The sequence below is a fragment of the Dreissena polymorpha genome, chromosome 1, assembly GCF_020536995.1.
Source record: "Dreissena polymorpha isolate Duluth1 chromosome 1, UMN_Dpol_1.0, whole genome shotgun sequence".
Taxonomy (NCBI): Eukaryota; Metazoa; Mollusca; class Bivalvia; order Myida; family Dreissenidae; genus Dreissena; species Dreissena polymorpha.
Genome location: NC_068355.1, coordinates 207546150 through 207569640, shown reverse-complemented (window position 1 = coordinate 207569640; position 23491 = coordinate 207546150). Strand labels below are relative to the sequence as shown.

Genomic DNA, 23491 nt, shown 5'->3' with positions numbered 1-23491 from the left:
TACTATGATTTATCGTATATAATACTGTTTGTTTGATATCTGTGTAATTATCTTATACATATGCTCACATGTTATTACAAAATGTCATTGTTTTGTAACCTGTGAAAACAAATAAAGTTCTGTTCTGTTCTGTTCTGTTCTGTTCTGTTCTGATTAGATAAGAGTACGTGCCATTTTTAACAATAACGCCTGTACATTTTAGACGTGATTCGTGGTCTAGCTACATCTACTGTTAGAACAGTATGACGGCAAGTGACACTTTGGAATGTTCGCCATCGTGAAAACACTTCGTAAAAAAATCAACAGCTCGGCGATATTGATTACATAATGGATTTATTTGTATCCGCAGTTCAGTTTGCTTATATAAAGGAATATGAGTGGTTAAAATAACTTGTTCGACATTATTACAAGATTGTGTTTGTATATTATTAATTTAAATGTTAAAACACGCACACTGACCTTGTTTACGTTTGTCCGGAGTGACATATGACGAAAACATATATACATTTTGTATGCCTATGAACAATGTTTACTTGTAAACAATTTGTTTCCTTACTGTCGCAAATGTAAGAAACAGCATTATAGTTAATATTTATAATGTTTATATATTCAAGTATTTTGTAACTTACTATTTTGTCACTTTGTTTATTATAATACTTGATGTAACAAATGGTGATACGGTAGGAAACAAAAACATTTTTAAACAAAATGACAAATTAAAAAAAAGTAAAAAATGCAATTATTGTTTTGGAAGGTACACATAAAATAATTACTTATAAGATACAGATGACAAGTTTATTATTCGATATTTTCGAGCGTTTTATTTGTCGCACGAGATAAAGCTCATTCAATGAGTCATTTTACTACATATCTCAATACAGATATAATCATATAGAGCATTGTTTCGCAATGCATTATATATCAAACCAGTTGATTGTGATATTATTGAACATACAACATTTAATATTTATACTTCCATACAGAATCAACGACTGGAAATTATGGTAGTCAGTAAACATTCACGTAGAAATGTGTATGGAGGAGTTAAAAATATAAACATAATTATTTGATAGGATATATATATAATCTCATATTTAACATTCCCATCATGGATAGTTATGATGATGAATCAAAGCCGATTTCAGGTCCAAAATTACATATGTCTGCGCCTAAAAACATTTTCAGCGAGATTTCTGCTCTTGATATAACAGACATGCCTAATGTTGTTAACAGCACTTTGCAAGATGGGGAAGAGTTGGTTGATGAAAATGATGAAAAAACAGTTGCTTATGATTTGGAATCAAGCAATCACAAATTGGATATTACAACCAAAAGTGGGGGATCAGACATTTCAGGCGTGGAGCACCTAGGACCAAAGTGGAAAATAAAAATTGAAGATTTTCTGGACAATAAGAAAAAAGAAAAATCGTTTAAGAGCGAAAATGAAATCGAGCTTGAAAATACAGCAAAACAAATGAATCAAATTGATATTGAATCAAAACCAGAAAACCCAAAGGGTGACACGATCACGGAGCAAACAAGCTTTACCGAAACTGCACACAACTCATTTGCAAGTATACAAAATGTTAACGAAACAATCAAACTTGCGATTACAAATGACTTGTCCGACAACACCAATAAAGCTCCTGAGCTAAAGCTGTCTCCACGTTCTATAAGCTCCTCTAAATATGAGATGGACTTCTCCGAAGTGGTCATGCCACCAAAGGTGCAAGAGAAGGCGGACATTTCAGGCGTGGAGCACCTAGGACCAAAGTGGAAAATAAAAATTGAAGATTTTCTGGACAATAAGAAAAAAGAAAAATCGTTTAAGAGCGAAAATGAAATCGAGCTTGAAAATACAGCAAAACAAATGAATCAAATTGATATTGAATCAAAACCAGAAAACCCAAAGGGTGACACGATCACGGAGCAAACAAGCTTTACCGAAACTGCACACAACTCATTTGCAAGTATACAAAATGTTAATGAAATAACCAAACTTGCGATTACAAATGACTTGTCCGACAACACCAATAAAGCTCCTGAGCTAAAGCTGTCTCCACGTTCTATAAGCTCCTATAAATATGAGATGGACTTCTCCGAAGTGGTCATGCCACCAAAGGTGCAAGAGAAGGCGGACGTGTTCACACCTGAAGACTCTTGGATCCGGGTGGCGATTCCATTTCTTCCCCTCGGCGTTGCCGTCGTGTGTCTCCTGATGAATATAGTCCTGCCGGGATCTGGTAATGTAAATTTATGTTTAAACATGAGCCGCGCTCTGTGAACGAGGGTTGATGAATGTGCGTAAAGTGTTGTCCCGGATTAGCCTGTGCAGTCCGCACATGCTTATCAGAGACGACACTTTCCGCTTTTATTATATTCTTCGTTTCAATAAAGTATCTACTTATCACAAATCAAGTTTGTTTGGAAAGTGCCGTCCATGATTAGCCTGTGCAGACTGCACAGACTAATATTGGACGACAATTAACGCACATGTATTAAACCCCTTTTTCACAGAGCACGGTTCTATATAATTATATCTTACATTAGGCTGTTATACTCAATGACTCTATACGCTTCGTGTTATTCTTTAAGGCATAAGATCATATTGAATTGTGTGTTCTCCTATGTTTTGAATTATTATGCTTTTGTATTGCTTTTAAATTTAAACAAAAATGCTACGTCACGTTTTCTCATGTGCATGTTTTGTGATTAATTCATGGCCAAGTTCAAGGTTTGTGGTCCCTTCTACCGTCTTGAAAACAATATGGTTGACACATGCCGTAATTAAGGCACAAGCAATCATACATGCTTTTAGTGCTAGATTGTACACCATTATTAATGGGAGAAACTCAAAAGTAATTTGCTTTGGTGGAACTACTGTGTTTTCAAAGGTCTTACGACAGCTCTCTACGTAGGGTATCAACATGCACAGTTCGGTCGCAATATTGACACGTTATACATAATAACAAATGCAATAAGTTGTTAAAGAAGACTATTATATACGGGATATATCGCTACATTAACATACCTGAAACACAAACTATGTATTTCTACGGTGCATATTTAAACAAAACTGGCTCAGCCTAATGTTGTTTTGAAAAAATGCATTTTGAACTATAAAAAACCATCTCACATGAAAACCAAACATTTAACTAAACGTTAATATCTAGGGCTTTTCAATGATATTATTCGCAATTCTCAAAACAAAATACGATTAAATGTTTTGTCACAACTGTTTTTACCTTTTGAAACAAAGGGACGTTTGCGCTACTTTGGTTATAATGTGATGCAGATTTGCAGGAACAAAGCGAAGGGAACAAACAATTTTAGATTGTGTACGCAGAAATGTTTTATTTAAAATAATAGTCACGTAATCTTTATATGAATAAATGTGAAACAATTACAACTATGGCCATTAAAACATAACCTTGGTTATCACCATGCATTACATTATTCTTATAACTGCTGTCTTGTTGTTGCCTTTCCTGTTTCCATAATTTAGTGAAAGCAATCTTAAGCGCTGATAAGTTTTCATAACGTCGTTCACAGTACTGCTAATTGAGCCAATAGAAAACCTTGATCTTCATGTATTATCATTTGCTCATTATATTAATGGATTCGAAAACAAATACTGGACTTTTACCATGTTTCAGAATAAACATAATTATAGTGTTTTGTTTCTGTATCTAGCGAAATAATTAAAATTGTTGTGAATTACTGCGATACTTTATGTCGGTAATTTAATACTAGTAATTGTCCAATAATATTGGTCAAGTATGTATGTATGCTTTTATCAAATTGCAGGTGCATAAGTGAGGATGGAAAGAATGTATTATTAACCCATTTATGCCTAGTGGACTCTCCCATCCTTCTAAATTGGATCAATTTATTTCCAAAATTAGGGATGTCTAGTATGCTGATTTCTATATTTAGACTTTTTTTACAGAAATTCCTTTAAGCAAACTGCGCAGACCCTGATGAGACGCCGCATCATCATCTGGGTCTACGCTGTTTGCCAAGGCCTTTTTTATGGACGCTAGGCATAAATGGTTAATCAAATGGTAGCAACAATCGTCCGTTTCCTCACCAGTATTGTCTTTAATATACATTAGAAACATGATATTTTGAAATACAAATACATATTTAGAAAGTGCATGGCTAGGCAGTATGGTTATTGTTTTTAACTTTTGTTAAAAGATATGCAACGAAAAAACAATGTGTTGTATGATCGAGGCCTAGACGCAAGGAATTAGAAGTGTAATTAAAGCATCGTTTCATTTGTGAATATGAATAATAACGTATGTTTACTTTTTGAAGGATTTAATTGCATCTCTCTTCACAAAGATCATTATACATACTTAACTGTTCTGTAGTATTTTCACAAAGACCTCATACGTTGTTCACCTAAACGGAAATTGTTTATTTAACAAATTGATTCGTGCCTCTGTTAATTACATGCACGTTCATGCATTCAAGTTGAGACGCAATTAATTCCATACAATCAATACCTGAATATTACATTAATTAACAAAGTTGTTCCTGTCAGACGATGGTTTGGATTGAAACGTTTTGATGCGTGAATATGTTTAATAATAAATACCGAGGTAATAGAACGATTATTATTGAAATACAAATCATTGAAATTTATTGAATACAAACTGTTAAGAATAATGTATAAGATATGCACACCACTAAAAGTCGCTGAAAACTAACACCGTCAATAACAATCTACATGTGAAGGCGGATACCTGGAATACAACGCGAACATGTGATATGTGTATCTTCAAGTATACCGACATTGAAAGCCCGTTTGCATACGTAGGATAGAGCTTAATAATGACCAACAACTTGACGAACAAGTAACACACATAAATGAAAGAAACTCGCTTAACAGTTTTTAATTCGTCAATATAAAACACATAATTTGGTATGTTCAATCAGTTTAGATCGCCAAAGCCTTAAACTTTACTTTAAGTACCGCATACGTGTAAGTTTTGTAATAATATGCTCCTTAAAACAACCGACTGTTTTGTTTTACTATGAGCTGTAATTCCTCAGCGTGACGCTGAAATAACATAAATATTATGGTTCTTAAGGAGTTAACTTTACGATTTATAACATAGAGTGGGTTTGTGATTTATTAAATCGTGAATTATTAATATTTCGTTTCTATTACAATTGAAAACCTTAAATAGAACACAGACGTTCGAAACAGCCCATATGATGACAATACGTCATACGCTTCCGTGCATTTAAAAGAACAATATTTGAATTACTGTTGTAATAAATACACAATACTTGTGGGCGATGTTATTTTAAAGCATTTAAGAGACCGTTTGAAAACAACCTATTAATAATTTCAGGCATGATATACAAAAACTGTTCAGTGAGCCATAATTTGACTCACGATGGAGATGTCCATATGTTACACCGTTTCAGCTCTAGGTCCTAAAAAAACTAAAACTTACATACATGTCTTTTTTCTATGAGCTGGCGTGCATATGGATAGTGTTTAAACCAAAGGAATCACAAGCTAAATTTCATATTGAATGCGGTTGTTAAGATAGCTACCTAGCTCTACGAAATTAATGACAAACAAATGTGCGCTTTGTTCAAAAGTTGGATGCGGCTTATTTATATACGTGTATGTTTGTAGGTACAATTCTAAGCGGCATTTGCATATTTTGTTGCGCAACGCCACGAATTCCTTCAAAGTATGACCAGGACAGCGCCGCCGTTTGCTGTGTAAATGTGCTAGTGGGCATGGCTCAATTCTTCACCACGACTTTCCTACTGGTTGGATGGTTTTGGGGCGTATCCTGGGGAATCAAGATGATACATCTTTCGTGTAAAGTTTACTCCGTATTTAATCCTTGGATATGCAATAGAAGAAAGATAGTTTATCTATTATATTCAAATGATTTTGTTAAATATAAAGTGTTTTTGGGTTGACTATTGCTATGGTTACACAGTAACTTATTATTGCTTACAAAGCAGATGAAAACAGTTTTTTGACAACAACTTACACTTAAGTACCAGTCGAACGATTATTAATATAAGTATAGACGTACCTGTTTTCAACCTATAACACATACATTGACCAGGTGTGTGCTATTTAAGAACACCTAAACAATACGACACAAATAATTTACGTCTGTTGAATTTTCTTTTATTTTTTTTTTATAGAAATAAGTTTGCACAGATAATACATACACTTGTTAACATAGAATTGCTTCTTTTGCGTTAATAGTGTCCTTAGAATACACAATTAATGAGCAGATTTAATCCAAACTGTATCTATTTTTGTTTTGTTTTCAGTACAAAGACGACGGGAACTAGCAGATCAAAGGGCTATAGAGTTGAAGACAATGGCTATTAAAGCTTTTAAAACAAGTACACTAGAATGAATTTAAAGCCTGCGTTAAGATACCTGACCGTTTGACTCTGAGTAATTTTTTGACATTGTGGTGAGATTATTAAATACGGAAGTATTTACTTACATTTAATGTTAATGTGATATCATTTTAAAAGTAACTAAATGTGTCTCGTTGTTTGTTTAAAAAAAAGCCACTCGAAAGCACGTGTTTATTAAATACTCAGCAGTCCATGAAGACGTGTTCTTGTTTAATGAGACTGTTGTAGAACTTCTGCATTAGTTTCAATACCAATACTATGTTATCGTTTCAGTACATAAAAATTTCTTGCTGAATTGATTTCTCGCGTCTACATTACAATATTAGTAAGATGTGTTTGATTTCTGCGTTTCAACGGAAAATAATTATCTAAAAATAATATTGACTTTCTTTTTACTCAAAGTTAATAATAATGTAGCTAAATATACGAGTTTCGCCTTTATAATATAAGATTGTTTAAATCTATACGCTCTCATTTTAATTCTGTAAAAACACTTAAAACGACATTGGCTTCATTAACATCGAGTGAATTATCAAAGTGATATAATAATTACATTTTGTAAACAATTACAGTGGTTTTAAAGCGCAGCATAATGCAGAAATTATTTGTTTGTTAAAAGTTGTCTAGATATCGCGTTTACGCGAGCGTATTTTGCTGAACAATGCTATAGTAGTTTCTAAACTATTTCAAAACATGAGGCTTCTTTTGTGTTAGATTCAATTCTTTTTTGTTAGATTGAGAGTCTCAGCACACCCGCTGAGAATCCAAACTGGCAAATACGCTCAAAATAACATACCACGAAATGAGCGTTATTGTTTATGTTGTAATAGCGTCGATTTAGAACACGCATACCACTTTATATGTATAGGCCGTTGTTACACTGATATAAGAAAAAATATTTAAGCCGTATATTTTATATAAACCAATCTGTATATAAATTCCACATGTTATCAGCTTCATGTGTCAAATCAATAATTTGACCCTTTGCATGCTGGGAAATTTGTCGTCTGCTTAAATGTCGTCTGCAGAATTTCTAAAATTAGCATTTTCTTCGATTTTTTTCAAAGAATACTATCAGAATAGCAAACAGTTTGGATCCTGATGAGACGCCACGTTCTGTGGCGTCTCATCTGGATCCAAACTGTTTGCAAAGGCCTTTAAAATTCAGCTCGAGCGCTTTCAGGGTTAAAATGTATGTAAATATATGAAATAAGCTTTTGTGATAAGAAAATACGATGCTAAATAATGTTGTTTAAAAATTCTATTACCGCTTCGGAAAAATGTGCGTATTCTTGCAATTGATTGTTTTTATTCACATTTGTATTCTTAAATGACCATTGCATGTTATGTAATAATATGTTAATATACTGAATAACGCGACAGAAAATACTGTGTAAATTTGAGTATGCAGACGATGTACTTTTGTATAAGTATGAATAAACTGTCCAACCAACTTTTGGGTGCTTCAAATTTGACTGACTGCTCACAAATGTGTGGTATCTTTATATAATATAATCCATTCAGCATATATTTTCATGAGATATGTTCCTTATTAAAATAATGTGATGTTAATATAAAGTCAGTATGCATATTACTGTATAAACTAATCAATATCTAATAACAATACGTTGGCTGTGTCTATATTTAAGAGTACATTAACATATTAAAAAGTGTAAAAGGTAGCAAAATGTTCTAGATTATTGATGTTTTGCCTCTTTTCTTATCTTTTTAGCCGATATGTGGTTTGAGTTAGTAAAATAGATATAAACTCTCGTAATATAAACATGTGGTAATTTTTTAGCCTAATGCAACTAGTATTCTCTAGGACTTTATATTTGGTTAAATGCATGAGAAATTTTGCTTAAATAAGTTGCCCGTTATTAACGGGGCCTAACATTTCTAGTTGCTTAGTCTGTCAGCATTTCATTGAGACCAATACTAGTGTGCATAAACATTTTTCATTAGGAGTTAAATTTACATTTGATTTCAAAATTATTTTTAAGACGCATCAAATTCCAAACGTATTGCTTCTCTCTCTATAGTTCTATTGACTTATATTTGTTTATTAAAAGTGTGATCGTTTCATGACTGTTTCCTGAATGTGTATTGTTAAATTGAACAATACCGTGCATAATAAAACATAGTTCTTTGTCAATCTTAAGATTGCTTTGTTTAATTATTATTGAAAATTCATTATACACACTTTTTACGATTCAAATTAAGTAATACTGCGCATAACGTGTAATCAAATGTTCGAGCGTGTGGTGTATAAAATGGGTACAGCTATACAAAACGGTGAAATTGTTCATACGATGTGAATGGTGTACTTACACATGTACACTTTTTCGAATTTGAGGTCAAGACAAAAATTTTCACAAACAACAAAACAGGTTAAAGAACAAATACCCGAATTGGGAATTTAGGTAAGACTGCCCTTCCATCGTTCGATTTCTCATTTCATATTTCATTTTTTTGAAACAGATTTGTAAAGATATATATTTCATATTTTTGAAACAGATTTGTAAAGATATAACTGTGTATTAAACAAGAGCTGTCAGAAGACAGCGCGCTCGACTATTCGAGTGCTTGACAGTATAAAGTAAGCTATCATGGGGAAATTGTTCATATTCAATCAGGTCAAGGTAATATAGTCATATTCTAAGTGGAAGAGGTCCATAATTGAAACATATTGATCACTTATGTTTTAAGAAGTTTTACTTTATAGACGATTCTGAGTTCAGGCATATTTTCAACAATAAATTGAACATTTGTAAAGACATAAAACAAACTCATAAGATTTTATTTCAAGTTTGATAGCAACAGCTAGGGTTAGATGGTTGGACGGTCCTTCACAAATAAAATAAATAAATATTTTTGGTTTGTTTTACCATGTTTAAAAAAAATCTTTTTGGGTAGGGGGGTTATGGGGTGGGGGTGGAGAGTGGGTATAATGTGGGGTTATGGTCATTTATTAGATGATCTTTCACAAAAAGAAAAAAAGGAAAAAACATATATACATTATTTTATCTTTTTTTTTGGGGGGGGGGGGGGAATTCTGGGGTGTGGCGTGGGGGATGGTTTTGATGGAGTCCATTGTGATATGTCAAGTAAGTGTTGTCTTTTCAAAGTATGAATCAAATATGATCATAAATAAAAAAGACATGGCAATTTAAGCAAAATTGATTAATTTGACCTCGAGAAGCAAGGTCGTTCAAAAGTCAAGGTCAAGTTCAACTTGCCAGTTACAGTACCCTCATGATAGTAAGAAAGTATTTCAAGTTTGAAAGCAATAGCCTTGATACTAGAAGTTTAACAAGGGCTGTTTGTAAAACATGCATGCCCCCATATGGGCTGTCAGTCAGTCAGTTGTAGTGGCAGCCATTGTGTAAATACGTTTTTTGTCATTGTGACCTTAACCTTTGATCTAGTAACCTGAAAATCAATAGGGATCATCTGCCAGTCATAATTAATGTACCTATGACGTTTCATGATCCTAGGCCTAAGCATTCTTGAGTTATCATCTGGAAACCATTTTACTGTTTTGAGTCACCGTGACCTTGACCTTTGCCCTAGTGACCTGAAAATCAATAGGGTCATCTGCCAGTCATGATCAATGCACCGATGAAGTTTTATGATCCTAGGCGTAAGTATTCTTGAGTTATCATCCGGAAACCATTTTACTATTTCGATTCACTGTGACCTTGACCTTTGACCTACAGACCTGAAAATTAATAGGGGTCATCTGCCAGTCATGGTCAATGTACCTATGAAGTTGCATTATCATAGGCGTAAGCATTCTTGAGTAATCATCCGGAAACCTGTATACTGTTTTGAGTCACTGTGACCATGACCTTTGACCTAGGGACCTGAAAATCAATAGTGAACATCTGCCAGTCATGAGCAATGTACGTTTGAAGTTTCATTCTCCTAGGCGTAAGCATTCTTGCGTTATCATCCGGAAACCATTTTACTGTTTTGAGTCACTGTGACCTTGACCTTTGACCTAGTGACCTGAAAATCAATATGTTTCATCAACCAGTCATGATCAATGTACCTATAAAGTTTCATGATCCTAGGCGTATGCATTCTTGAGTTATCATCCTGAAACCATTTTACTGGTTCGAGTCACCGTGACGTTGATTTTTGACCTAGTGACCTGAAAATCAATAGGGGTCATTAGCCAGTCATGATCAATGCACCTATTTACTTTTATAATCCTAGGCATAAGCGTTCTTGAGATATCATCCGGAAACCATTCGGTGGACGGACCGACCAACGAACCGACGGACCGACAGACCGACATGTGCAAAACAATATACCCCCTCTTCTTCGAAAGGGGGGCATAACAAAAGTTAGCGAGTCTTCCAAATCTGAAAGCAATAGCTATGATACTTTCAGAGTAAAATGGACCAAAACACAAAACTGAGTCAAATGTTCAAAAGTATAAAAAGTGGTCGTTATTTTGTCAAAATGCCAGTCAGAGTAAAATTACTTTGCCTCTACAGTCCCGTTATGATAGTTATGAAAGTGTTTCAAGTATGAAAGCAATAGCTTTGGTACTTAAGGAACAAAGTGAACCTAAACACAAGTATAAATAGGGAACATAATCCTTACAAAATGCTTGATACAGTTGTCTACTCTTGTTTATAGATTAGGGTCATGTTGGTAAAGAATTATGCAATTTATAAAAGCAATATGACAAGGTACAAAGAAAATGTTTGAGGTGGCACGCAAACGTATAAATAGATTTATCAATAATATGCATATACTAAGTGGACACAAAGCCATAATTCTTACAAAATGCTTAATACAGTTGTCTGCTCTTGTTTATAGATTAGGGTCATGTTGGTAAAATAGTATGCAAAAGATAAAAGCAAAATGTCAAGGGACATAGAAACTATTTGAGGTGGTACGCAAACTGTAACATAGATTTATCAATAATATGCATATTCTAAGAGGAAAACGGCCGTAATTCTTACAAAATGCTTGACACAGTTGTCTGCTCTTGTTTATAGATTGGGTTTATGTTGGTAAAGAAGTATGCAAAATATAAAAGCAATATGTCAAGGGACATAGAGAAAATAGTTGATGTGGTATGCAAACTTTAACATTCCAACGCTCACACTAACGACCACACAAACACTAATGCTAACGCCGACGCCGGGGTGAGTAGGATAGCTCCACTCTATATATTTCATATTGTAATGTATCGCTACCATTTAGTTTTACCCAGCCTATAATTTAGCCGCTCTTGTCAGGATGGCTTCAAAACAACTGCGGTTCATGTTTTCAACATCTTTTATTTGCAGATACAAAAAGTTACAAACATTATCGCATTATAAAGTCGACATGTTTCAAAAGGCACTTCAATTTAGACTTTAAACACAAATCTTATAACAAGTATTTTCTTATAGCGCAGATACATTCTTGAGCTTTCTGGAGTTCATAAGACAAAGGATGAATTATTTTTAATGTACTAAATACTGTAACCAAAGATGTAAAGTTAGTTTTAACTTGTAAAATAGCTTACCATTCTTAGAATGGAGAAGATCTGACAATAAGATCTAAATAATTAATAAAGATCTGATTTGTATGCCGTAATGAACGGACATTTTGTGATCATGAAAGATAACAAATGTTGTTTATCCGCGCTATTTATACCTGCGGCTAAGCAACTTTGGATTTAGGATTCTGAGCACTAACCAATCAAAATGACTTAGGAATTTCATCAGCCAATCAAAATGACTTCGGATTACTACAACCAATCAAATTCATTTAGGAATCATAAATCCTAAACAAAATTCGCTAGCGGTAAACGTTCAACAATAATATTATATTTTAACAAACAAAACATTTTATGAGCAATATAGATGAGCAAAACATTCTACATCTAACAATGAACAAATGTACTTCTCTCTGACCTAAACAAACATGCAGTTATGACAGAGAAAACATTTCTCGGTACAATATATCCGAATAATTGAAACAGCTGAAAAGCGCTTTTTAGGAATGGCGAAATTTGCACAAATAACAACACAAATGAACATTGACAGTAAGTTTTAGCAAATAATTTTGGTTAATGCTCTTTTAAAATACACATGCCAAATAATCATCTCAGCTTATATGTGCTATCCTTAAACTATATGTATAAACCTGATGAAGGAGTGATAGATAACTGATTAAAATAATTAACAAATGACAATTGTTTACTTTTGAACTACACAACAATGAACATGGTAGGAGATACTGCAAGGCATTACAATATATAATAGTCGAGCCAAAAATATGTGAGATGGTACGCAAACTTTAACATAGATTTATCAATAATATGCATATTCTAATTGGAAAAATGGCCATAATACCAACACAATGCTTGATACAGTTGTCTGCTCTTGTTTATAGATTAGGTCATGTTGGTTAAGCAGTACGCAAAATATAAAAGCAATATGTCAAGGGACATAGAAAATATTCGAGGTGGTACGCAAATTTTAACATAGATTTATCAATAATGTTCATCTTCTAAGTGAAAAAATGGCCATAATTCTTACAAAATCCTTGATACAGTTGTCTACTCTTGTTTATAGATTGGGGTCATGTTGATAAAGAGGTATGCAAAATATAAAAGCAATATGTCAAGGGACAATTTTTGAGGTGGTACGCAAACTTTAACATTCCAACGCTCACGCCGACGCCGGGGTGAGTAGGGTAGCTCCACTATATCTATTTCATATATAATATTCGAGCTAAACATTCTTAACAAAGGGAGAAAAGTAGACAATATGGCCATTCACGATTCGTGATTTAGCTCCTCAAATCGGCAGCGCCACTCGTTAACCGTTTTATCAAAGCAAGAACCATACATCAATATACAAGGGAATAGAGAATCATTCTTGTTTAATTTTCAAATAATTTTTATTTTAAGGGTGAACTTTATTTTTGCAATGAAAGGTTTTCACATTTCGTTTAACTATGAAACAAGAGCCTACACTGTACATGTGACATAATTCTCAAGAATGTTCGAGAACGTGGAACCTAGCGCTCCCGTCCTGAAACATAACATAGACTACAGATTGGGTTAAGACGCGTTCAAACCTCACATATCGTTCTGTGGAATTCGTTCACTCAATTATAGTTTAATAATCAATCTCCTCATAGATATCCAAATGCAATGATATAAATTAAAAACTTGTTTTCCTACTTTATTTATAACAAATAAGGAAACTAATTAATTAATTAATTAGTTTCCTTATTTGTTTATTTGTTTATAATTAATTAATTAAAGTAATTGCTTCTTCCTGTATTTTCGCGATGGCGACCTGCAATATTAACTATATGGTGCTATATTCTTAAATGTTTTTGTTACATGAAGAGATTTAGTTTACACTTGTTCGTAATTTTATTTCATCGTTCCTCAAAAAAGTTCCAACTGTTGCTCTTGTCTCATTCCTACTATTGAGTAATTAGATGGATGATTGGTGCATAATTTTAATTTACATGTTACATATACTTTTCATTATTAGTTACAAGGTTGCTGATTGACATTGTTATAGAGGGCCATATTATTAAAAATTGTCAAAAGCGTAAACCAGTTGTGACGGGGAATGCATTTTCTTACTTATCATTGGGACAGATATTCAAGAAATTATACAGTTTTTCGTCTTATAGAAAACAAAATTAAAAAGTTTATGCGAAAAAGGTGTATCAATAAATTGTGTCGCCAAACTTACTTGCATAGCAACGTCCGAAATATGCAATTTCCGACTAATATTTCAACCATTAAAATTCATTATATTATGGCAACTGAACTGTTTTACTTGCAGATAAGCAAAAGAAACATTTGTTTTGATAAACATGAAACAAAGCAACCGTTCTACTTATCCTTTCAACAGCAAACAATTAATTATTCGTATACTCAAAATTGCATCGCACATTTCAATGCATCGCAATTCAAATTATGCCCCTTGAACATTAAATACAGATATTGCTATAAAATATTCATTTAACGTTATCAAACATAAGTTATTTCAATCATACTTGATTTATTGAGAACACAACAAATATATGAATACAAAAACAAACCTACGTCAGGACAGGTATAGAATGTGATGTCCTCTTCGGTGTTTGGAGATCATCTTTTAACAACTCATTGACTCAGCGGTTCATTGACTTGTCTGTCTAGCTGATAGCGACTCAATAAGTCTTCATCTCGAAGATCGCTAAAATTCTTTCTTTCGCAAAACAGCCTTCTGTGGTCAGAATACGTCTAAAGCTCCTATAATAATAGTGTCTTGTCCTGATAAAACTGGGCTTAATTCATGTGCGTAAAGTGTCGTCCCAGATTAGCCTGCGCAGTCCGCACAGGCTAATCAGGGACAACACTTTCCGCTTAAACTTGATTTTCGGTAAGAAGGGACTTCCTTCAAACTAAAAATACCATAAAAGCGGAAAGTGTCGTCCCTGATTAGCCTGTGCGGACTGCGATGTTTGGACGAAGCTCCTCCCAACTGCCCAGCTAGCATTAAGCATATCATTAACCCGTAAAACCTGAAAATCCTGAAACATACTGAGATTCTCATGGTTAACAATACGACCGAGATTCCCTTACTGGACACTCCTACGGCCGCCATGTTTACGAATGCTAATATTGGTCGTGCCAAATTGTAACTTTAGGCAAAAATCTAGCGATATCTTCGCTACGATAAAACGGTTCACGTTACTTACGATAAGCGTACGACCGAATCTTACGAATCTAACGTAAGATCCCCACAAGATATGTTTATAAAACGGCCGCCCAGTGCTTAGTATATTATGTGCTTATGTTGTTTCGTGTGTTGTCGTACTGTTTTGGCAATTGGTAACTTGCCAGGAATAAAGTACCACAGACGAGTGTATAATAGGACTGCAAAACTGCTGTAGAAACAAGACTTTCATTTCTTATAACAAATAAGTTTGACAAAAATGTCGAAGAACTCGCCCGACGTTTATTTGAAAGGAATAAACACTTTGCGGCCTAAAGTTGCTTCAGTTGTCATGTCGACAAAGGGAGGTAACAACTGCACCTTTTAGCTTAAACACTTATCGATTGAAATCCAATAGGAAGAAACGGGCTATAGATTTACGGCTCGTGTCACGCTCAAATAATTTTTAAAACTACCGGGTACATTGAATAACAGACCAATATAGGTTCTCCTTTAATAGGACTTAAATATGTGCTTTTGACGTAAAATCAACATGGCGGATTAGTATTTCTGAATATTGAAACTTGTCACAAATCACACCCAAAATGGTGTTAATACATAATACAGGAATGCAAGTTCTTCTTGTACTAAGTATCTTTAGTACATGTACAGGTATGTTTAAAATGGTTTCTTTTATTTCTCTGGCAGTCCTTTGTTCTATCATGTTCACTTGTGTGTAACGAATACAACTAAAATCGTAGTTTTTATATATTAACATAAATTCATTCGTACACAATCTGATCAAGCTTCTGGTAGTAAAGAAGTCGTAATTGTAGCATTTGTAATAGTAGAAGCAGTATAATGAGTAGAAAGAGCAGCAGTGGCAGAAGTAGAAGTAACAATATTGTAAACGCAGACATTGATGCTATTGTTTATGCTGATATTAACCCATGTATGCCTAGCGTCTAGAAAAAAGGCCTTGGCAAACAGCGTAGACCCATATGAGACGCCGCATGATCAGGGTCTGCGCTGTGTGCTTAAAGGAATTTCTGTAAGAAATATTCTAAATATGGAAATAAATATACTAGATATCCCTAATTTTTAAAATAAATTGACCCAATTTAGAAGAATGGGAGAGTACACTAGGCATATATGGGTTAATCGTCGTCTTTTATTTCTATTCAGGTCTAATGTGCTATTTCTGTTCGGACACAAGTAACGAGGCGGGTAAAAACTCGTGCCAATCTTGGGTGAAATCCATGAGATATTTCCGCAAGAAATATAACGGTGAGATGTGCAAAAAACTAGTTATTTAATAGTAATATATAATTTAGTCCTTTTAATTTGTATTGTTTTATGTTGTGTTTCGTGTTTTTTTCTTGTCGTTGTCTTTCTAGTTCATTGGGCTAAAATACTTTTTGTGCCATCATTTAAGTAACGATTACAAAACGATGTGTACGAACAATCCAATTCTTCTTTGGATTTAGAATTAATTTTATTTATTATTATTATTATTATTATTATTATTATTATTATTATTATTATTATTATTATTATTATTATTTACATCAATTGAACTAATGCAAATTATAACGTTATAATAGGTACAATATTTCAGTGAAATATATGTATATATCTTTTTTTCAGAAAAAGGTGTATTTGATACAACGAAATATGTCAAGAACTGCACAGGGTTTGCCGATTTACCAGAAGAACAAATAACATGCGGTATTTTTTCCACTCAGTCCAGAGGTAGGCTTAGGGCTTTATTACTATCTTAATTTGTGATAAATATGTATGTACTATATAAGTCTGCGTTATGAAAGTTTTCATAGTTTGAAGAAAATAATAGCGTGTACCAAACATTTTAATCCGTTTGGTATTTGAATAATTGTATGTGCATTATTTATAGTTAGAATACATATGAAGTAATAATTGCAATTTACAAGTACATTTAGGAAATACTCTTATATTCGTTTTTAAAAAAATACCACAACATGTCAAATAAGTCCTAAAATCAAAGATATATATTCACATTTAAAGATGTAGGCCCATCTTGTTCCCCTCAGCAAATTTGCAAAATTTTAAGTTAATATCTAAGTCATTTTTTGAGAATCGAACATTTTTAATATGATAAATGATGTTCAAATACAGTATTTATATTTATTTGAAATCAAGCAATTTCAATGCTAGAAGAACCCGAAAGTACTTTTGTTTTATGTATACAGTGATTGTCGGTGAATTGTTTCTACTTCCATGTTTTTGTTCAAGATAAGTTGCTGTTTGTGTTGCTGCTGTCATTGTGGACCACATTCCATCTATCCAAAAGATCTTAAATACATTCAAAAAAAAATAAGAAGTAACGCGGGCTTTTGTCTTGCAGGGTTGATGCGCAGTTTCATTAGGGATTGCAGCGACGGGAAGAGTTTCTATGATACAAGTCTGAACGAACAATTTGAGAACCGTCTCATGGCTGACAATCAAACATCATGCGTGTACAAAGGCACGAGTGACATTGTTTGCATAACTCTATGTAAAGACAACTTTTGCAACGGCCCTCTGCTGTCGTCGACAAGTACAATAAAATCATTGTTCGCTTTGCAATTGTTAGCTGCATTTTCTAAGTATTGGTTCTGAAAGATGTTGTAACATTTTATACTTTTTTATTCTATCAATGATGGCACAGTGTGTTTTATTTATCTAAGATCACGCAATTTTATTGCACATGCTGGAAGAACTTTTGTTTTATGTTGGTTATTAAGGGACCAATAAATATACCGTCCCTTTTCTCATACAACACAACAATTTATAATTATTCTCATATTCTTAATTTCTTCATGTAACTACTTATTTATTGATTGGGCTTCGACATTTATGAACGGGTTCTTTTTTGCAATGCTGTTCATATCTTATTTGTTTATGAGTATGACGTCTATTTAATCGCACATGTACACGCGTTTAAGACTTTAAAAATGCTTAAGTATACCAATTGAATAAAATTGTAACTAGACACTTTTTGTAAATAAGACATTTGAATGAGCATTTGTTAAATACAATTTTGATCTGATTGTCTACTTGTATATTTTTTAATATATGCTCGAATCTCGTTAATATGAATTATGTTTCAGATGGTTGTCTTTATTTCAAGTCTGTGATTTTGTTTTATTTTAAAAACATGAAATAAATAGTGTTATAAGTAAATCATATGGGGAGTATTTTATCATGGAGTGTGTTTCGTTATGCGTTACAAACGCTAAGTACAGAGACCGAATAAAAGTACATGATGTCTTACATGGTAAACTACCTAAGTAGAGATTTCTTTATGGTAATTGAGTTTTGTCTTTGCATTCACAAAATAAAATATTCAACATTCGAAATACTGTTCACATGCGAGCTTATTTTTACTCTGCCAGACGCTCGGTATAAAAATGTAAAAGCATTACACGTAAAAAAACTGCTGTGACCACAACATATCTTCTCCTGTTGAATGTCATTTCATTGTTTTAAAATCATCGTGTATGTAAGAAAATTTGTTTCAAAAAATGAATAGGACAGTTTTGTGCACATAAAAAATTTCTTGGGTTATTTGTTTTCGGAAACCTAAAAGAAGGCCATTAAATTAAGGCATTGGAAGTGTGTTTACTATCTTAGATGTGTTCTTTTTAAAGACCATCATTACCGGGTATTTCACTGTAATATACCAACCCGTCCAACGCGAAATTTGATCACCCATTGCACACTGTATAAGATTTATTGAACCGTAAACAGTAATTGGTGATTTGAATGCATTCTGCTCAACTGAATTTCGGAGACGCTAGACCATGGAGTGTAATACATGACTAAACACAGCAAATAAACGTTTATCGATAAGATGACAATTTACAGTTACGCCCGACCATGTTAAGATGTTGTTTAATAATTTTTTCGTTTTAAAACACGACCCAAATATACATTTCAATAGCAGCATTTTAACGTTATTTAAGTTATGGTATCGATAACAAGGGGCTCAATTCCAATGACATCCCTAAACACTCTCGAGTCCGTTTGCTGGTCGAGCTACTATTCTTTGTCTTAAGAGAAGATCGTTATAAAACGCCAAGAGTTGTGATCGAACCCGTGACATCCTGACCTCTAGGACAACCATATCACCCTTGTCCCCGCAAGCGGATACAAGTGTCCGTGAACTATAACTATTATTTCATATGAAGCAATTTTTACGTTTTCCTTATATACCATACACTTTCAAATAAATAATTGTTACAAGCCAGTTTTATCAAACATGTACATCAATCTTCATGTAAGATCAATATATTTTGTCTCACATTTCAATGTACGGAACATTGTATTGATTTTATTCATTTAGTAACAGAAAGTTTTCATCCCACGTGTAATACATAAATCACACGATACAATAAATAACGCGGATGTAAAATATGGTTCGTGGGTGAAATAGTTAAGAAATAAGAGCCAATAAAGTTGTATAAATATATTTAACAAAACTTATTTTGTAGACATCACAATCATGAACCATGATAAAAGGTGTTTCTACCTTGTGTACTTTAAGTTTTAAAATAAACACTTCCATATGTCACACGTTGACGTTTTTTTATGTTTATAACAATCGAAAACTATTCACCTGTGTAAAATTGCACGATTGCCATCCCCGTGTATTTTGATAGGAGTAACTTGACTTTGCATAATTTGTCGAATATGGATATAAAACATTTTATTTATAACGTTTTTATCGTGTGTTTAATATATGACTTCGTTTAAATTGTGTAATATTTGTGTGATACAAACATCGGTAAAAAAATATTGATATACAATAGTGCAGTGAAGATAAGAACTCATTAAAATAAAACCCTTCTCAAAATGTACATACAAATCATGGCCCATGTTAAACCGCATCATTAAACAGTTAAAGTATCGTCGATTTAACATTCTTTGGTATGTACCTCTCATTGGGATGAATACCCAAACATTTAAGCATTGGTTCAATCAGGCGTATTGAATTTCAAGTACCGGGTTGGGTTAGCTTATGAACAATTCACAATCCTATAAACCCTGTCAACATTTCTGCTTTATGCTAACGCAGGTTGATACTGAAGTGTGCGTATGTTAAGTTTTATTCTTTATTTACTTTAGTCGTCTCGATATGCTCGTTAGTTTTGTGCTCGTTGTGCGCCATGTTTAAAAATGGATAGCGGCGGAAGTGTGAAGATATTGTTGTTTCTGATGTTAACTGTGAATTATTTATCAGTATGCGATGGTACGTAAATCATGGGTTTTCGTGTATTGAACTTACACATAGAAAAAGTGTATTATATAAATAATATATATATAAATTATATAAGAGTTAAACGCGTTCTAGTTTATGATAAATCAAAACAAAACAAGCATTACTTTTTTTCAGTAGAACTCCTTTCATGAATTTACTTTTAAAAGTACGACGTTTTACTTATTTAATAATTAAATAAAAATGGTTTTACTACATTAAACATATCGTATAATGTTTTTTTGCACATACACAACACTGTGTGTTTCTGATTCGTAAATCAAAATTGTTCAGTATTTTATAAATTAATACAAATATAACGCAATTATTACCCTTTATTCACGTCAATAATAAGCATGTTATGGATACTGTTGAGGAATAAAGGCAAGGAGTTATAGCGTTTATAAACGTGCACAGACTAAATGCAAAACGCTTTATTTTCTCTGGAAAGTTGTAATTAACACTTTTTCCCGTAAATGACAATGTTAGTGACCGTTATGTCCTGTAAATGACTTAGCTTTGTTATTTTGAGGTTTAAGTTTTTATTTGCCTATTTATTAACATATTGTAAAAATGTGCATATTAACTTAATACATGAAACGCAGATAAATAGCTCATGGTATCACAACTTGTATAGTTCTGTTGGCAGGTCTGATGTGTTATTTTTGCGAGGACAGCAGTAACAAGGACGGCAAGAACCGGTGCCAGACTTATATCAGGTCGATGAAACACTACCGTAAAAAATACAACGGTAAGTCATGTAACAGTTAAGCACGCGGCACTTGTAGGTAACCGTTTATTATAGACTCTTAGTTTCGAGAATTAGAAATATGATCGTGTATCGGTAAGGCGTTACTGCTGACAATCTAATCCTTAATTTGAGCCATAAAGTTTTCCCAGAAGACGTATAACGGTTACCTTAAATTAAGCCAGGAAACAGATTTACTACCACATGAATTACAAGTGTGTAACATAAACACAAAACGCCGGTCCGAACCGGAAGATTGCACCACAAAAGGTATATATACGGCCGAGTAATGTTTTAAAAACGTGTTCGTCCTGTTACAATAAAGCAGCTCAAGCTAGACTCGAACAATGATGCAATACTGAGTAAAATAGAACATACAGTCTCTGTGTTGTAAAGACGGTATATATGTGTCCGATTCCAAAACAATATTTGCCTAGCTCATATTTACCTAATGCACACTTCCCGTTTAATAACAACGAAACTTGGTTACTTCAACGTATTCATTCAGATTCAGATTCAATTTGCGAAACGCTAGACACTCAATCTTGTATTTTAAAATACAAATTAAACTATAAATCAGATTTCCATTATCATTTTTATTTAATTGAAGTAAAATTTATTTTGTCCATCGGAAGCAAATTTGCTTATATGTTGAGTTGTATTACAGAAAAAGGACAGTTTCACACGGACAAGTTTGTGAAGAATTGCACAGGGTACGCCAATCTGCGGGATGATCAAGTGCATTGCGCCATTCTGACTTTGAAGACCGGAAGTACATATATTTTAAATATTCACAATAGTGTTTTCCTTATCCTGCATGAAATATATGTATGTTCTTATTTGTCATCGTTAGGTATTACAAATAGTTCACTCACTTCCATGGTACTGATGGATTTACAACTGCATTGTTTTTTTTAAAGGACCATTCCAAAACTGGCAAATATTCACACTCTCACATTGATTGTAATATTCGAAGTAAAGATATTATGAACAATGTATATCAACATGTATACAATCAATTATACAAGCTTGGTAACTAGAAACTACTATGCAAGTTTAATGTTGTGGTATTCTTTTTATTTGTAATACTTGAGTAAAATAATATTATGAAGCTGTATATCGAATTTTTACATAACGTTTTGTTTAAGCGTTTCACCAAAGAAAAGTAAAATACATTCAATTAAAATTGGTCGTTTAATAAAACCACGTTTTTTGTTCCAGGCATTGTAAGGACTTTCCTTCGGGACTGCAGTGACGGCGAAAATTTCTATAGCCCCGAAATAAATGAGCGGTTTTCAAACATGACTTTCGATGGCAACCAGACACAGTGCGTACGCCCAAGTACCGATGACGAGTACTGTGTGACACTGTGCAATGGCGACAATAATGACTTCTGCAATGGTCCGGTTTTGTCTGCCGCTTTGCGGAGTTATTCTGCGTTTTCTGTTTATGTTAACATTTTGATAACAGGAAAGATGCTCAAATTCCTCACAATGTAATACTCTCTCGTTATTAAAATTTATCTATGAATAGAGATTTTTGTTATTAAATGTAAACATTATGTATGTGTCCTAAACGTTAGAGTAATTTTAAAACGAGATAGCCAAAACCCTAGGTCGCTAACCTGCGATCCGAACTAATTAAGTTGTTCTAAGCTGATTGTGTGATGTTTTCGGAAGCATTTATTAAGTCAGGCGAAATAGAAATGCCAAAAAAATTAAAAATGCCCGCCCGTGGTCTTTTTCTGCGAACCGGAACCATTTCAGATCTCAGCAGAAATATCATTATTTTGGAACAAATGTTCTGAGCAGGTTTTAATAACGATTGGGCAAATACATCGGGTGGCATACGTTTCAGTTATTTGAACTAGGGTCCTTTTGTTATACCCAACGGACGCAGTTTCAAAGACGGGTGGACAATCATAGCGACAAATGGTATGACCAAGTTTCATTAAGATTGAACAAAATGTGGACTCTAGAGTAACAATTTCAATGTTCACGACGAACAACAAACGACGGGAAACAGCGATCATAGAAACTCACAGTGAGCGTAAAAGAAAATAATTTAACGTGTTAAACTTATGTTATTATTACAGTGTTATGTATGAACTGAGCAATGCATGTTTAACCTAATAAATCAATATTGTGCATAAATGCGTTTTAAAGAAAGATAAATATTCTGTATCACGACGACAACACGTGCACTATATTTTTCGCTGGCCAACTGTATATGTGAAAATGTTGTGTACAGCACTCAAAGAACATTACGAATAACGTTACACTCTTGAATCTATATGATGTAAAGCCCATTCTAATCACATATTTAAACTGCGAGAAGTGTTGAAATACTTTATGGAGATATTAATAGTTTGAA

General features: G+C 33.4%; 3 protein-coding genes across 4 annotated transcripts; all 3 read left to right on the top strand.

The window, feature by feature from the left end:
* Positions 1-781: 781 nt before the first annotated feature.
* On the top strand, positions 782-6546 carry LOC127864775 (uncharacterized). 2 transcript variants are annotated; one of them, XM_052404647.1, is made up of 4 exons: positions 782-1726; positions 2123-2243; positions 5660-5851; positions 6322-6546. In XM_052404647.1, the coding sequence occupies exons 1-4, from the start codon at positions 1109-1111 to the stop codon at positions 6408-6410; spliced, it is 1020 nt and encodes a 339-aa protein (XP_052260607.1). In that variant the 5' UTR covers positions 782-1108; the 3' UTR covers positions 6411-6546. The 2 variants fall into 2 exon arrangements, with proteins under 2 accessions (XP_052260607.1, XP_052260606.1); XM_052404646.1 differs by having other exon boundaries at positions 782-2243.
* Positions 6547-15557: 9011 nt separating this feature from the next.
* Positions 15558-18366, top strand: LOC127864784 (uncharacterized). Its single transcript, XM_052404660.1, has 4 exons — positions 15558-15767; positions 16281-16382; positions 16743-16847; positions 17479-18366. Exons 1-4 carry the CDS (start codon positions 15701-15703, stop codon positions 17730-17732), a joined length of 528 nt encoding a protein of 175 aa, XP_052260620.1. The 5' UTR covers positions 15558-15700; the 3' UTR covers positions 17733-18366.
* A 1852-nt stretch (positions 18367-20218) lies between these two features.
* On the top strand, positions 20219-22648 carry LOC127864781 (uncharacterized). Its single transcript, XM_052404658.1, has 4 exons — positions 20219-20364; positions 21020-21121; positions 21786-21890; positions 22340-22648. Exons 1-4 carry the CDS (start codon positions 20292-20294, stop codon positions 22615-22617), a joined length of 558 nt encoding a protein of 185 aa, XP_052260618.1. The 5' UTR covers positions 20219-20291; the 3' UTR covers positions 22618-22648.
* The last annotated feature ends 843 nt before the right edge of the window (positions 22649-23491 follow it).

Excerpts from the sequence above, each read along its gene's own strand:
- LOC127864775 (XM_052404646.1), top strand. The coding sequence starts at position 1,109 with ATGGATAGTTATGATGATGAATCAAAGCCGATTTCAGGTCCAAAATTA. Across the intron at positions 2,244-5,659 it reads TATAGTCCTGCCGGGATCTG|GTACAATTCTAAGCGGCATT; the intron begins GTAATGTAAATT and ends GTATGTTTGTAG. Across the intron at positions 5,852-6,321 it reads CAAGATGATACATCTTTCGT|TACAAAGACGACGGGAACTA; the intron begins GTAAAGTTTACT and ends TTTTGTTTTCAG.
- LOC127864784 (XM_052404660.1), top strand. The coding sequence starts at position 15,701 with ATGGTGTTAATACATAATACAGGAATGCAAGTTCTTCTTGTACTAAGT. Across the intron at positions 16,383-16,742 it reads TTTCCGCAAGAAATATAACG|AAAAAGGTGTATTTGATACA; the intron begins GTGAGATGTGCA and ends TCTTTTTTTCAG. Across the intron at positions 16,848-17,478 it reads TTTTTCCACTCAGTCCAGAG|GGTTGATGCGCAGTTTCATT; the intron begins GTAGGCTTAGGG and ends TTTGTCTTGCAG.
- LOC127864781 (XM_052404658.1), top strand. The coding sequence starts at position 20,292 with ATGGATAGCGGCGGAAGTGTGAAGATATTGTTGTTTCTGATGTTAACT. Across the intron at positions 20,365-21,019 it reads TTATTTATCAGTATGCGATG|GTCTGATGTGTTATTTTTGC; the intron begins GTACGTAAATCA and ends TTCTGTTGGCAG. Across the intron at positions 21,891-22,339 it reads TCTGACTTTGAAGACCGGAA|GCATTGTAAGGACTTTCCTT; the intron begins GTACATATATTT and ends TTTTTGTTCCAG.